Here is a 15,401-nt window from a genome sequence, read left to right as displayed (position 1 = left end):
AGAATAGAGAACAATTGCATAATTTAAATCGCTGCCCCTACATGAGATAATCAGCTAACGTAGCACCGGGAATCCAATGGAGAGCTTTCGGTCAGTGCAGCTGAGTTAATGAGATACCTGCTGCTGATTAAGAAACATCCAAGGATAAAAAAAGAACTATTACCCTTTAATTTCTTCAAACTTAGGGGGAAATGAATGCACTTACAAGGATTAATTATACCCCTGTGCGGGTATGTACCAGCTAATTCCCAATGCTTACTGAAAGACGCAATGATTCAGAAGTCAAATTAAAAGGGACAAAAATGATCAAAATGGAATTTTATTGCTGATGTGATGCTTAAAATAGCTGGTTGCCTCTGTTGAATTTCCATGGAACTTAAAACCAGGTTGTACCAACCATAAAATGCATTTTCTTCTGGGCATTTGAGTTCTGCTTAATGATCAATGATGGCTGTTTAACGTTTTAATTTCCACCAATATTATCCTCCCAGACTCAGGGAAGCAGTTCGACAGCTGGTGCCTCTCACTCTGGGGACAGGTCGACAGGTGCAGACTCACCCATGGGTACAGGTTGTAGGCGCTAATCTCCCTTGGATACAAATAGCCCCCAAAAGTTGCCCGATTAGCACAAAAGGCTTCAAATCTCTTCCGGATCATGTGGGCAACCCTCAAAAGAATACAGACTGGACATGGCCAACAGATGTACATGTGGCACCGTGAAACATCTCCTGGCTGTGACTTCAGTAAATCTGACCAAACCACACATAACATCTTGCCTCTGACTCAGGTTTGAGGGTGACATCCTGGAGTTACTTGTTCTCTAGTAGGGCACTGGACTGGTTACGGAACTTGACATGAAAACTGTGTCGACAGTTTCTGCACCCAAAGCCATACAGAAGAAAGAAAGAGGGAAAGGTGCACAAAACCCAGATGTGCTCACAAATATCCTTCAGGGAAGGGGGTTTAATAGGCTACACCCCCCACACCGCAAGTCATTCACACCGGAAAGCTATCTGAAGGAGGTCCAGCATTGACATCAAGGCAACGGGGGATGGGCAATACGGGCCTGATCTTGCCAGCAATGTCTTCACCAAGAGAGCAAATTAAGAAAAACAGTGACCGCCAAATAATATAGCACAATAAATAGTCCAGAAACATTTTGGTTGCTATGAAGTAAAAATAGAATGCAAATAAATATAAATTAAAAGGCGGAAAATATAATGTCAGTCACAAAGGAATGTCTATTCCACTTTTATTACTGTAAACAAGGCAACTTAGTCTTCAATTACCAAACACATTAATAAAACCCACAAAATATATGTCCAACAGGAACTTTTATCTGTTTAACACTTTACTCCAATTAACCAAAATCTCAAGTATATAAAATCCATTTTAAGGTCTGAAGGTCCATGCACCGTCCTGCTCAGACTGTGTCACATTTTTCAATCCAGCAAGTCCAAATGCACATCATCTTGGTTTGTTTTGTGTCCGTCTCAGGCTAGTCTGTTTAAAATTTTGCAACCGACTCCTCAGCCTCCAACCGTCAACCTGGGCAAATGCCAACCGATGTTCATCTGCATCGTCGCCCGTGTGGAAAGTGGCAGAATGCGAAGAGATGGGGAGCAGTTTAGAAAGGGAAGCGAGACCCTCCCAAGCGATACCTTAGGTTTCCTCCTCCTCCTCCTCATCCTGTGAGGAACCGGCTTTGTTAGCGGCCGTTGCTGCAAGCTGAGCTTGCTGGGCGGCCTGCTGCATCTGTAGCCACTCCTGCTGCGCTAATTCCGCCTGCTGCTGTCGAGCCTGAGGGGAAACAGACAAAGTCAGAGTGGTTCAGATCAGATCTCCCTCGCTGGTGGGTGGGACGGAGAAAGTGCACTGGTTTCAGCATCCTTTGGGTTAGGCAGGGTCAAGAAAAAATGATTCAGGTTCCCACTCTAAGGTTAAGTTTGGCCGGCGATGCATTCAGAAGGTTGAGAGGGGCTTGCCAATATCATCAAGATCTCTGCAGATATTAGGAACCAAGGCGATACATTGGACAGCTTGATAATGTGCAATCCTAGATCTCCTACAAGGAGTCAATGCAGCTTCCCGTCTGGGTCTATTGGGCACAGCTATGAATTCAATTACTTTGCCCAATTTTCTCCCCCCATATTCTGGTGAAGATTGGGTTTCACTGGCACGGATCACTTTGGTACTCCAGCCATGTGATACTCTTTAAGGTGCCAGCCACTGTTCTCGCCTCAGTCTGATGATATGGGTTAAACCCCATTCCAAAGGCTTGCGCACAAAGTGCTGATGGCAGTGCACTCTTTCAGACAACAAAAGATTCTTTGGAATTATTCTGTAGCGGGGAGTTCACTCTGGTGTCTCAGTTAATATTTATCCCTAAACACCAATAGAAAAGTGCTATCTGGTAATTATCTCATTGTTGCTTGCGGGAGTTTGCTATGCCCAATTTGGCTGTTGCTCTTCCCACATCACGACAGTGACTTCAGATGTACACAATTGGCTGGAAAGCACTTTTTTTCAGACTTGAAAAGGTGGAGAAATGTTTTAGACTTTGATCTTTCAACAGCACAATTAACTCAATCCGATTCTGTCCTCATCCCAAATCTATTTTCCGTCCAGTTTTACAGACTGATGTTGGGGACAATGAGAGGGATTTTCCCTCAGACTATGGGCTAACTTGCATGATTCCTTGCAGCGATCTGGGTGATCCTCCAGTGCTGGTCTCGTGCACATCCTCACTCGACCACTGCGCATTCAGCTATCTAGACCCCAAATGCTGCAACTGTGTCACTAAACCTTTCCTTCCTCCTTTGAGACACTTGCAACATATTTATTTGACCAAGGCTTTTTGGTCACCTGTTCTAATACCGTATCTGGTTTTGAATCAAGTTTCATTTGATAATGCCCCTGTGAAGCATCTTGGGGCGTTTAAAAGTTAAAGAAGCAATGTTATGATCAGCTTGCTTAGTATAGGCTAGGGATCTAACTTGCGCCTGTGAGAATCAGTCACGCATCAGGCAATAGAGATGCACCCACAGATGAAGGACCCTTCCTCTGTTGATTCTGTTTTCTCCCTCTTCTTTATTTTTGCTGTTATCTTTTTGGTCCATGGATGCTTAATGGACATATACCCTAAAGTCGAGCAAGGGAAGTGAGAAATTCAAAAGTTACAAAAAAAAAGAACACTATGCTAGCTTTTGGACAGCAGAACAAGACTTTTCGACACCTAGAGAGATTGGTGGGACTCTGTTCGATCGGTTGGCTGGTGGCTAATAAATTGGCCAAAAGGCGGTATTCTGCCTGTTAACAGACAGTGATTGGGTCCTGCCTGAGTGAGATAATTTTCAGAGTGCCAGGGGAAGGACAGTTGTAGTCCTGGAAGCTCAGAGGAAAGAAACTGCTCTCTTTTCCCTCCCCAGTGTTTTCTCCAGAAAAACTGCACAGCTGTATACAGAATTTGTAAGTGAAAACCTCGAACTGAAACCAGGTTGAAGGAAGATGTGCTAAAAGACAACTATTTGAAACAAAGACTTTTATCCCATTATTTTTTACCTCCTCTTTCCCCCACTGTGTTTGTCTGTCTTGAGTGTGTAAAGAGTGGGATGTGTTTTAGTGGAGGGTGGGGGAGGGGAGGAAGGGTTAGGAATTAGATAACAGTTAACTCATTGCATTTGCTTCATATTTAACTATAATTATTGTTACTAATAAAATTAATTGTGTTTAAATTTACAAACCTGGTGACTATAGTTATTGGGCAGCCAAGGACCAAAGACTTTTGGTGTTTTTCCAAGAATGATTGTTAATTTCTATTACGTCTCCAGGTCAAGCAGGGCTGGAATTCACCGTGTTCTAGCCCAAGGGGTTGTAACAAAAGCCATTAATCAAATTATTGAAACCGATAATCAAGAGGCATTCACCCAGCCCTGAAGCCAGGCTTACCAATGCTCCTAGCCAATTGCTGATCATTTTCATCAGGAGGCTCCCCAAAGGTCCAGAGTGGATTAGAAAAATTGGGAGGCTGTGAAGCTCCACTGCACCCAAGAATGACAATTTAGCCCCAATGAAGAATTACATATCCTGGAAGAGACAGCTGAACTACACTCCAGGGGATTTGCATGGAGTGCGTCAGTCAGAGATCGTTGCTGAAATTCCTTCACATCATGACAGGATCTTGCTTTCATAATTCCAACTAGCAAAGCAGAAGCTCAACATATATGTCTGTTGCACAGAGAGGAACATGTTGTTTTGCTTGCTCCTGGCTATAGCTTACAGTGAATAACTTCACTGTGGAATCGGGCCTCACAGAGCAACAAGGTCCCATGTTTGACCCCAGTCTGTGCTAAGTTTGTCGACCCCAGCAGTGGTGGTTGCAGCACCAAAAGTCTATAAATGGGTACAGTGGGCGGCACAGTGGCAGTGGTTAGTGCTGCTGCCCCACAGCGCCAAGGTCCCAGGTTCAATCCCGGCTCTGGGTCACCGTCCGTGTGGAGTTTGCACATTCTCCCAGTGTTTGCGTGGGTCTCATCCCCACAACCCAAAAGATGTGCCGGGTAGGTGGATTGGCCACACCAAATTGCCCCTTAATTGGAAAAATGAATTGGGTATTTTAAACTTACTTAAAGAAACAAATGCATCAGGCAGTCAAATTGTCTGCTGGCCTTCTGTCTGCTTGGTGCTGTCATCACCTCCAGACTTCATGTCATTTCTATTTCTTGTTCCCTGTTCTCTATTTGATGCTTTTAAGGGGAAGCTGGATAAGTACCTGAGGGGAGAGGGCGAGAGGAAGCAAGGATGGGAGGAGGCTCGATAGAACACAGCATCAGCAGGAAGCAGTTGGATAGAATTGCCCATTTCTTTTTTTAAATTAATAATTATTTTTCCAATTAAGGGGCAATTTAGCGTTGGGTTGTGGGAATGAAGCCCACGCAGACACAAGGCGGATTGGCCCATTCCTGTGCTATATAGGATCGTAGAATTTAGTGCAGAAGGAAGCCATTCGGCCCATCGAGTCCACACTGATGTCTAAAAGCTCATCCTACCTAAGCCCACAACCCCACCCTATCCCCGTAACCCAGCAACCCCACCTAACGTTTGGACGCTACAAGGCAATTTAGCATGACCAATCCACTTAACACACACATCTTTGGATTGTGGGAGGAACCCGGAGCATTCTTGGTAACCCCATATTCTGTATAAAATTCCTTTGCCTCACTATTTCCCTTTCTGCTTCAAAAAGCTCCATTTATTTGATCAGGTTGTTGACTCTGTCAACCTAGACTTATTTTCCTGTTCTTTGCTCCTCCCTCTCCTCATTCAGTCAGCATCTGCCTTTCTAAAATGTTTGGATGTTGTTCTGTTCGTTTGGGGCATTAGAGGGATGGTTGTTGTTGGCTGGACTGCAGTCAGGAGGTTAACAGCAGGTCACCTCATCAGAGGCTTAACTGGGAAATGGTGTGTAGCACATTAACCTAAAATGGGGAAGAAATAATTACACCGAGTTTGTTTCATAACTTTTGTTTTTACAAAGGCTGCAAAATCATTCGGAAAAACGTCTGCCCCAGTGTCCAGAACTACACATCACAGCTAACAATTTTGGTGAAGGCAGATGCACTGTTAGCCATGTAGTCATCCGAGTAATATGGAAGAAAGCAACAGTTTGTGGTGCTGATAACGGCTTGATGTCTCCAGAGTGTCTGGCTGCTGAACAGAAAGTAGAATTAAAAGGGAACTGCATTTAGAATAGCGGCCACAATCCAAAATCAAAGTGTCGTTGTTTGGATGCTTTCTGGATTTTGTTACACGGTTTAATGCTTTGCATTTCACGTATTGAGAGTAGTCACTGATTTATTAAACTGTTGGGCCTTTCATACTATTTCTTTAAAAAAAACACCCCTTATGATGGCTTTTGTTTCCACTTTTGACAACCAAGACGAGGAGCTCAGCTGAATTGTACACGATACCTCAGTGCCAATTTTGAAAAGAGGAATATAGAACTATTGATTGGATATCACCAAACTCAGATTTTACTATAAGAGACGAATGTTGGGGAAGAGGGAGTCAACAGCTTCGTTGTTGAGGAGCTGGGTGGGGGGCAGGAGGTGACTTGCAGGAGTAATAAAGCTATATCTTTCAAAAATGGAGCAATTTCCTTACTTTTGCGAACAACTCTTGCTGTTGGCGTAGCAGTTCTTCCTCTGGTATCCCAAGATTTTCCAAGCGGGAGCTCGCCTTCCTCCTTTCCAGGGCAACTGTCTTACATTCCCTTAAAACCTCCTTTACTTCAGTTATGTATGATCCAAAGCCTAGACTTTCCAAGGCTGTGGTATAAGGAAACACAGAAAGAAGCTTTTAACATTTCCATGGTTACTCAAAAGCTTTTTTGAGAGGTATTAATTTTCACCCGACAGTCTGATTTCAAAATCTTTTCTTTTCCGCATTCGGGATTCATGTTAAATGGAGAACCAGGTCTGTTCCATTTCAGGTTCCTCTTATTCACTGCCTCTTAGCATTTTGCCTCTCCCGAATACAGACTTCAACTGTGGTTGTTGCACAAGTATCAGTTATCTCCAATACTTGCTCATGTGTGAACTTAAGTGTCAATATAGCATCCTGAGGGTGGTACAGCCAGGCCCATCCTATCTCATCCCAATATGAACAGTCAGGAGAAGTCACCAGATAGTGATCTCGAGTGGGAACCCTGACTGATTCTTTTATCGTCATAGTTTAGAGGCATTTAGTAAAACTTTGTGGTGACAGGCCCTACATGTGGAGCCACAGGACAGTTGAAAGGCAAATTTGATCTTCATGTTTCCTACTTCAGCCATACAGCCGTTGGTCAGTACTAGACCAAATCACTATCTACCCCAAGAAAGATGGAGGGGAGAAATCTGGGCAGAAGTGGATGTTGATCAGCTCAACTCTTCACTCGATTTGACAGATGGAAATTAACTTAGTCAGAAGACCCCTCACAAACTTCCAACTTATAAGATTCAATATGAACACTGTCAAATGGTAAATGGCTTTTGCTGAGCATCAGATCCATTTACGGATCACGTTCTGTAATATGACTGATTGAATCTCAGGTATTCAAACCTAGCAGGCAACAATTCTAAGGTTTGTGCTGGCCCCTGCCATAGCCAGGGATACTCAAGGCAATCGACATGGTACTTTCCTGCTTTGAATTGCTCAGTTAATTAGCAAACCCAGTGAGTCATCAGGTAAAACACAATCCAATAGGCTTTCCTCAGCTGCCAGTAATCTACGTTGGGGACACATATGCATCTCTGAAGGTTTGCTTTTCAATCCAATTAACTGTGGACAGAATGGGTGTGCTGTGTCATCAGTTTTAGACCACAGGCTAGGCCTATATCCAAGTCAAGCCCAATCTTTCGTAGACTTCCACCCAAGACTGGTACTAATGCAGACTTGACAATAAGTTGCTGACCTGTTTGCCTCGGTAATGCCACAGATCACGAGAATATCCATAAGATCTCAGCTGGCGTAACTCCTTGGGAGGCAGATGTTTAATTTTATACTGCCAGTTTTTCCCCTCCATAATCCTGAAAGTTCCTAAAACTGCTTTTAAAATATTTTTTAAAAAATTCCGATTAAGGGGCAATTTAGCATGGCCAATCCACCTACCCTGTGGGGGCGAGACCTGTGCAGACACGGGGAGAATGTGCAAACTCCATACGGATAGCGACCAGTGGCTGGGATCGATCCTGGGTCCTCGGCACCATGAGGGAGCAGTGCTAACCACCATGCAGCTTCCTTTGAAGTATTATTGGTGGAATAATCTTCCACATCTTTTCCAATAAGAGTATTTCTGAGTATCCAGATCTCAACAAGTTCTCTTCATCTCCCCCTTAGACCTGCACCCAAAGTATTTCTTGTGCACTTTCAGTGGGGAAAAACTGCTCAAAGATCAACAGCTTTATTTATATAACGCAAAGGCACTGAGGTGGTAGATCAGCCATGATCCAGTTGAATAGCAGAGCAAGCTGGAGGGACCGAATGCCCACTCCTATTTCCTCTACTCCTGAAGGATCTGACAACACTGAACAAAGGGAGGGGTAGAAGAATGTTAGAGGCACGAGGGAGTGAGAAATCATTGCCTGGGAATAGCTCACCTGCACACAGCATGTGCACAGACCAAGAGGCCACAAATAGATGAAACAAAAATAAAGACTGCCCAATTTGACCCAAATGTAAAAGAACTATTAAAATTCAGCATTGTGTTTTGGTCACGTTAGTCATCGAATCGCTACAGTGCAGAAGGAGGCCATTCTGCCCTTCGAATGAGCACTCTACCCATGTCCACCCTGTCCTATCCCCACAATTCCATAACCTAACCTGCACATCCCTGGACACTAAGGGGCAATTTATCATGGCCAATCCACACAACCTGCATATCTTTGGACTGTGGGTGGAAAGCGGAGCACCCGGAGGAAACCCGCACAGACACGGGGAGAAAGTGCAAACCCCACAGACAGTGACCCAAGGCCGGAATTGAACCCGGGTCCCTGGTGCTGTGAGGCAGCAGTGCTAACCACTGAGCCACTGTGCCACCCCAAGTCACTCAAGCCCTCAAGGCAGACGACAAAGAAAAACCCATAATGACTTGGTGAAGATTATTAATTTTAGTCACCCACAGCACTTGCGGCTTGGCAGCACCACAGACCCCAGCTGATAGGATGTGTCATCCAAAAGTCCTCTGGTTGCAATCACAATTGTCAGTACAATTCTGAAGATGAATTTAACATAATTTCCTGATTGAATGCAAGAATTCTCATTGAGTGCAACAGTTCTTTACCACTCCAAAGGTACCATCACATAATAAAGTTCATGATTTAACATGGTCATTTGTAGACTAGAACCAGAGCAGCTCAGAGGATTCTATTACAGTCCTGTGTTTGTGGCACTACCTAGAGGCAGGGACAATAAATAGTGCCAACCTACAGTGTGGCATCCATTAAAATAACAGTTTGATATTCAGTCTCAGCTGTTAAGCTGACCTGAAGTAGTAAGTGCACTATAACGAGACTCGGCCCTTGCAAGCACATGCTGGCTTCCAGCTGGAAGGAGTATTATGTAGGGAACGTGGGGTAGGGCCATCAAACGTACCAACTTCAATAGCCTCCTGCTCCTTACTATCTGGCAACATACAAAATAAATACTTGGATTATATTGTGTTATGAGATGACATCTTAAAGTCCTTTTCCTTTGAAATACGTGAGATGGGAGAACTCCTCTGAAAATAGTGGCTGTGGGATCTTTTGTGTTCATGCAAGAGGGGCCTCAGCCTCGTATTGCACCTGAAAGACAGCACTTTCAAGAGTGCAGCACTAGCCTCAGGACTCAAATGATGGGCCTGCCTGTATTAAGTCTCTGAAGTGTGACTTGAGCAAACAACCTTCTGACTCAGAGGCTGTGATGCTACTTACTGAGCCACAGCTGAAGACTGCTGTCATGGGAGTGTGTCATTGTGTGGGTGGAGCTGGGATGTGGCTCTGAACTTTACTTTCATTTTGAGCTGGGAACTGGCTGTGGCTCGAGTTTTACTTTTGTTTTCTCTTTACAGTTGGAAGTTGGATTCAGATAAAGAAGGCTTCTCCTTTCTGCATATTAAAAGGTGTCCAGATCACTTGATAATTTAGAAGTGATAACTGTTTTCTGTAAAGAATTCAAACCTACTGTTTTGGTAAAAAGGGGTTTTCTGGTTTTATTGGATGTTATCAAGTTGAAACAGCAGAAAGGGAAGTTATTAAGGGTTATATATAGAGAGAACTGTAGCTGTGTGGGGTATTTATGCTTGTAATTGATAAAAATGCTTACTGTGTGTGTTTATAGAAATGTTAACTGAATTCATAGAATAAACTTTGTTTTTGTTTAAAAGTGCTTAAGTCCTCTGTTGAATAACACCTGAAAGGCAGGCCCTTGTGTTCTTCATAACCAAAATCTATAAACAGTTGTAGGTCAGGTGAACTCCATGATATATTTTGGTGTTTTCTAAACCCTGGTCCATAACACTGGTGTTAAGATCGGGAAAAATTAAGATAAAAAAAAACAAAGTCAAAAAGTTGATTAAAGGCAGATCCCTGGTTAAATGGTGAGAATAAGTATATTAAAAAAAGAGAAAACAATGGGGCTATAGCGGTGGTAACTTCAAAGTTGAGAGATAGCAAAATGGACACATACCTGCCAAAAGCCAACTCCACTGAGTGAATAACAAAGGTAAAGGAACAGTGTAACTCTCTAACTAAAAAAAAAAGAGAGAAAAAGAGCAAGGGGGGACTAACATCAGAACTACAGTATGTTGCACATAAAGTCTTGTGAAAGAAGCAGCCATTTTCCACCTTCACTGAATCTATAGACCATTTCCCAAACTTAGCCACCTTAACCTGGTTATGGTAATTATGTGCTGTATTTTGCTCATCGATGTACTTAAAGTCAGATGTTGTTTGGGAAAGTGGCTGTCTCAGAGTTCAGGTAAAATAGTCGGGGAATCAAGGGGTAGTAAAATGTGTGCATCGTCATCAGTATACTCAAATGTCATAGCATATTAAAGACCTTCTTGTCGTATGTGCTTTGTCTTTCTTTTAAGCTAATAAATATTCTTTATTAATTGTTCACAAGACTGGACTGTTCCTTACGGCGTTGCACTGTCTCTTACATTATACCAGAAAAAAACCACATATACCATGTTACGCCTCTGGGTTTTGGGATATTCTCGCATTTAACATCAGCGTGGTTCGTAACAGTGGTCTCACAGGCGAGCTATCAGGAGGGGCAAATAATTATAGATAAAGGTCAATTATCGCCTGAAAACAAGGACAAAATGTCACTGCAATTCCAGTGGTTTCCTCACAGTAAATCACATACCTTGCATGATATGTTCTGGTGAGATGGTTTTCTTATCAGACTTATTGCAGATTTCATTAGCTTCAGAAGATATCAAATGAATAAATTCAGTGCAGCAGTTCACCACCATTTCTCTGGCATCATTCGCTACCCTGACATTGGGTAGAATCTGTTTGATTATCTTATTGATGGCAGCTCTTGGAATAGTTAAATCATCATCATTATTACCTGAAGCTGAGGCCATAGTTCTTTATTTCATATAAACTGGTGTTACAAGTTCCTTCTAAGAAAAAAGGCAATTCCTCCTCACAAGATTGGCGTGCGCCAAATCCACGGAAAACTGATTTATTGACACTAAACAGTATTTAATCAGGTAGGATTCCAGGACATTTGGTTTAGAGATCAAGGTAGGAATTAAATATGATCTTGCCATCCTGGAGAAAAATGCAAAAATATAAAATATTAAAACATAAAAGTCTCAACAATAGGAAACTAATGGTCTATCACAGAAGACTTTCAACAGTATGAAATGTGGCTAAACTTGGTGCATGAAGAAAATAAACAGACTTGGTAAACTTCAGTTAAGTGGGTAGATCCTCTCCAGGAGCGGGATATGGTTTAAGGGTTACACCCAAATTTAAAGATGAGTCTAATTTAGTTGATACTCATCCTGGTTTCCAAATCCAGCCTCATCCATATCTCTGTAACCATCTCCAAACTTTTGATCCTCACAAATCTCAGCACTCCTCAAATTTGGACTCGATTATCAAAGATTTTAATCACTGCACCACTGGCAGACCTGTCTTCGCCTGCCAAGGCCCTGGTCTCTGGAATTCACTCTTCAAAACCACTCCACCCCTCTCCAACCTTCTTAAAACTAGCATCCCCAACCAAGCTTGTGATAAGCATGCCATAACATCAAATTATATTAAAAAAATTACTGTGCAGGAGGCATCTTGGAATATTTATTTCCAAGTGGAGAGAGGCTGAGGTGAGGGGGTGGGGGGAGGCTGAGGTGAGGGGGTGGGGAGAGGCTGAGGTGAGGGGGTGGGGAGAGGCTGAGGTGAGGGGGTGGGGAGAGGCTGAGGTGAGGGGGTGGGGAGAGGCTGAGGGGAGGGGGGGGGGAGAGGCTGAGGTGAGGGGGGGGGGAGAGGGTGAGGTGAGGGGGTGGGGAGAGGCTGAGGTGAGGGGGTGGGGAGAGGCTGAGGTTGAGGGGGTGGGGAGAGGCTGAGGTGAGGGGGTGGGGAGAGGCTGAGGTGAGGGGGTGGGGAGAGGCTGAGGTGAGGGGGTGGGGAGAGGCTGAGGTGAGGGGGTGGGGAGAGGCTGAGGTGAGGGGGGTGGGGAGAGGCTGAGGTGAGGGGGTGGGGAGAGGCTGAGGTGAGGGGGTGGGAGAGGCTGAGGTGAGGGGGTGGGGAGAGGCTGAGGTGAGGGGGTGGGGAGAGGCTGAGGTGAGGGGGTGGGGAGAGGCTGAGGTGAGGGGGGTGGGGAGAGGCTGAGGTGAGGGGGTGGGGAGAGGCTGAGGTGAGGGGGTGGGGAGAGGCTGAGGTGAGGGGGTGGGGAGAGGCTGAGGTGAGGGGGTGGGGAGAGGCTGAGGTGAGGGGGTGGGGAGAGGCGGAGGTGAGGGGGTGGGGAGAGGCTGAGGTGAGGGGGTGGGGGGAGGCTGAGGTGAGGGGGTGGGGGGAGGCTGAGGTGAGGGGGGGGGGGGAGGCTGAGGTGAGGGGGTGGGGGGAGGCTGAGGTGAGGGGGTGGGGGGAGGCTGAAGTGAGGGGGTGGGGGGAGGCTGAGGTGAGGGGGTGGGGGGAGGCTGAGGTGAGGGGGTGGGGGGAGGCTGAGGTGAGGGGGTGGGGGGAGGCTGAGGTGAGGGGGTGGGGGGAGGCTGAGGTGAGGGGGTGGGGGGAGGCTGAGGTGAGGGGGTGGGGGGAGGCTGAGGTGAGGGGAGAGGCTGAGGTGGGGGGGTGGGGAGAGGCTGAGGTGAGGGGGTGGGGGGAGGCTGAGGTGAGGGGAGAGGCTGAGGTGAGGGGGTGGGGAGAGGCTGAGGTGAGGGGGTGGGGGGAGGCTGAGGTGAGGGGGTGGGGGGAGGCTGAGGTGAGGGGGTGGGGGGAGGCCGAGGTGAGGGGGTGGGGGGAGGCCGAGGTGAGGGGGTGGGGAGAGGCCGAGGTGAGGGGGTGGGGAGAGGCCGAGGTGAGGGGGGGGGGCGAGGCCGAGGTGAGGGGGGTGGGGAGAGGCCGAGGTGAGGGGGTGGGGAGAGGCCGAGGTGAGGGGGTGGGGAGAGGCCGCGAGGTGAGGGGGTGGGGAGAGGCCGAGGTGAGGGGGTGGGGAGAGGCCGAGGTGAGGGGGTGGGAGAGGCCAGGTGAGGGGGTGGGGGGAGGCCGGGGTGGGGGGGGGGTGGGGGGAGGCTGAGGTGAGGGGGTGGGGAGAGCCGAGGTGAGGGGGTGGGGAGGAGGCCGAGGTGAGGGGGGTGGGGATGAGGCCGAGGTGAGGGGGTGGGGAGAGGCCGAGTGAGGGGGGGGGAGAGGCCTGAGGTGAGGGGTGGGGAGAGGCCGAGGTGGGGGGGGAGGCTGAGGTGGGGGGGGAGGCTGAGGTGGGGGGGGGGGGAGGGAGGCTGAGGTGGGGGGGGGAGGAGGATGCGGTGGGGGGGGGGGGGCTGAGGTGGTGGGGGGGAGGCTGAGGTGGGGGGGGGTAGGCTGAGTTTTTTTTTTGGGGGTGGGAGGCTGAGGTGGGGGGGAGGCTGAGGTGGATGGGGGGGGGAGGTGAGGGTGGGGGGGGGGAGGCTGTGAGGTGGGGGGGGGGGAGGCTGAGGTGGGGGGGGAGGCTGAGGTTGGGGGTGGGGGAGGCTTGAGGGTGGGGGGGGGGCGGCTGAGGGTGGGGGGGGGGGAGGCTGAGGTGGGGGGTGGGGAGGCTGAGGGTGGGGGGGGGGGAGGCCTGAGGTGTGGGGGGGGAGGCTTGAGGTGGGGGGGGGAGGCTGATTGGGGGGGGGATGCTGAGGTGGGGGGGGAGAAGGCTGAGGTGTGGGGGGAGCTGAGGGTGGGGGGGAAGGATGAGGTGGGGGGGGATGCTGAGGTGGGGAGGTGGGGAGGCTGAGGTGGGGGGGGGAGGCTGAGGGTGGGGGGGGATAGGCTGAGGTGGGGGGAGGCTGAGGTGGGGGGGGAGGCTGAGGTGGGGGGGGAGGCTGAGGTGGGGGGGGAGGCTGAGGTGGGGGGGGAGGCTGAGGTGGGGGGGAGGCTGAGGAGGGGGGGGGAGGCTGAGTGGGGGGGGAGGCTGAGGTGAGGGGGTGGGGGGAGGCTGAGGTGAGGGGGTGGGGGGAGGCTGAGGTGAGGGGGTGGGGGAGGCTGAGTGAGGGGGTGGGGGGAGGCTGAGGTGAGGGGGTGGGGGGAGGCTGAGGTGAGGGGGTGGGGAGAGGCTGAGGTGAGGGGGTGGGGAGAGGCTGGGGTGGGGGGGGTGGGGGGAGGCTGGGGTGGGGGGGGGGGGGGGAGGCTGGGGTGGGGGGGGTGGGGGGAGGCTGGGGGGGGGGGGTGGGGGGAGGCTGGGGTGGGGGGGGTGGGGGGAGGCTGGGGTGGGGGGGGTGGGGGGAGGCTGGGGTGGGGGGAGGCTGGGGTGGGGGGGTGGGGGGAGGCTGAGGTGGGGGGGTGGGGGGAGGCTGAGGTGGGGGGGTGGGGGGAGGCTGAGGTGAGGGTAAGGTTGCTGAGGCGGTGGTGTGTGTGTGTGTGGTTGGGGGGGTGGACCCCCTGAGCAACAGACCCCAAACTCCCTCCGGAGCCGCTCCCCCCGCACGGCAGCCGCTCGCCCACATCTTTTACCAGTTCCTTCCCCCTCCAGCAGCCGCTCCATCGCCACCGGAAGCCGCTCCAGCACCACTTCCGTTTCCAGGGGTAACGTGTTTTGTAAACTCTCCCTTTTGCTTCCTGGGCCCGTCACTTTTTTCCTCTCCCCTCTCTCTCCCTTTCTTCAGAATCGGGATTTTTAAAAGAAGCGCAAATTATTTTTTTTAAAAATGGGTCCTCGCCCTTTGCATTCCGGGAGTTGTAGTTTCTCAGACTCCCAGTGTAATTGTTTTTAAAAAATCAAAAATTATTTTGAAAACGGTCTGTCCTCAATATCTAAAAGCGATTCCCCATCTTAATGAGTGAATGGAACTCGCTTGGAGCAAAGAAAATAAATTCATGTTGTTGTCTAAGTAGATGCGCAATGCCCTCTGGGGATTGTAGTTTCCTCCAATGTGTGTTTATCTCACTTTCATTTCAGGGTTTCACCCGCTTGTTTTCGTTGTTCTCGGAAAGACAAAGAATATAAAGGTTGTGATTGGATTATTTTAACCATTTTTTTGAGACTCTCGATTTTCTGTTTCAGGATACCTGGGCCGCCGGTTGTGAAGGCGGGGCTCCACCCGCTTCTCCTTTCGGATTGGTCGGCCGCTGCACGTCGTGTACAAAGCCCGAGGATGCCAATGGTCAGGCGGTACGTCAATCACGCGGAGGCCGCCCCGCCGATTGGCTGGCCGGGCTGTCTGTCACAGCCGGCCGGGTGGTCCGCCT

At 48.9% G+C, this 15,401-nt stretch overlaps 1 protein-coding gene across 2 annotated transcripts; it reads right to left on the bottom strand.

Annotated features, from left to right (window-relative positions):
- Window positions 1-1,221: 1,221 nt before the first annotated feature.
- Window positions 1,222-14,821, bottom strand: LOC119957117 (protein Dr1-like). 2 transcript variants are annotated; one of them, XM_038784817.1, is made up of 4 exons: window positions 14,667-14,821; window positions 10,891-11,303; window positions 6,163-6,326; window positions 1,222-1,800 (listed from the first exon to the last, which is right to left on the bottom strand). In XM_038784817.1, the coding sequence occupies exons 2-4, from the start codon at window positions 11,111-11,113 to the stop codon at window positions 1,663-1,665; spliced, it is 525 nt and encodes a 174-aa protein (XP_038640745.1). In that variant the 5' UTR covers window positions 11,114-11,303; window positions 14,667-14,821; the 3' UTR covers window positions 1,222-1,662. The 2 variants fall into 2 exon arrangements, with proteins under 2 accessions (XP_038640745.1, XP_038640746.1); XM_038784818.1 differs by lacking the exon at window positions 14,667-14,821 and adding an exon at window positions 14,608-14,629.
- Window positions 14,822-15,401: the final 580 nt, after the last annotated feature.

This window comes from Scyliorhinus canicula, chromosome 25 (genome assembly GCF_902713615.1).
Source record: "Scyliorhinus canicula chromosome 25, sScyCan1.1, whole genome shotgun sequence".
Classification (NCBI taxonomy): Eukaryota; Metazoa; Chordata; class Chondrichthyes; order Carcharhiniformes; family Scyliorhinidae; genus Scyliorhinus; species Scyliorhinus canicula.
The sequence above is the reverse complement of the archived record's forward strand: the minus strand, read 5'-3'. Positions and strand labels throughout refer to the sequence as shown.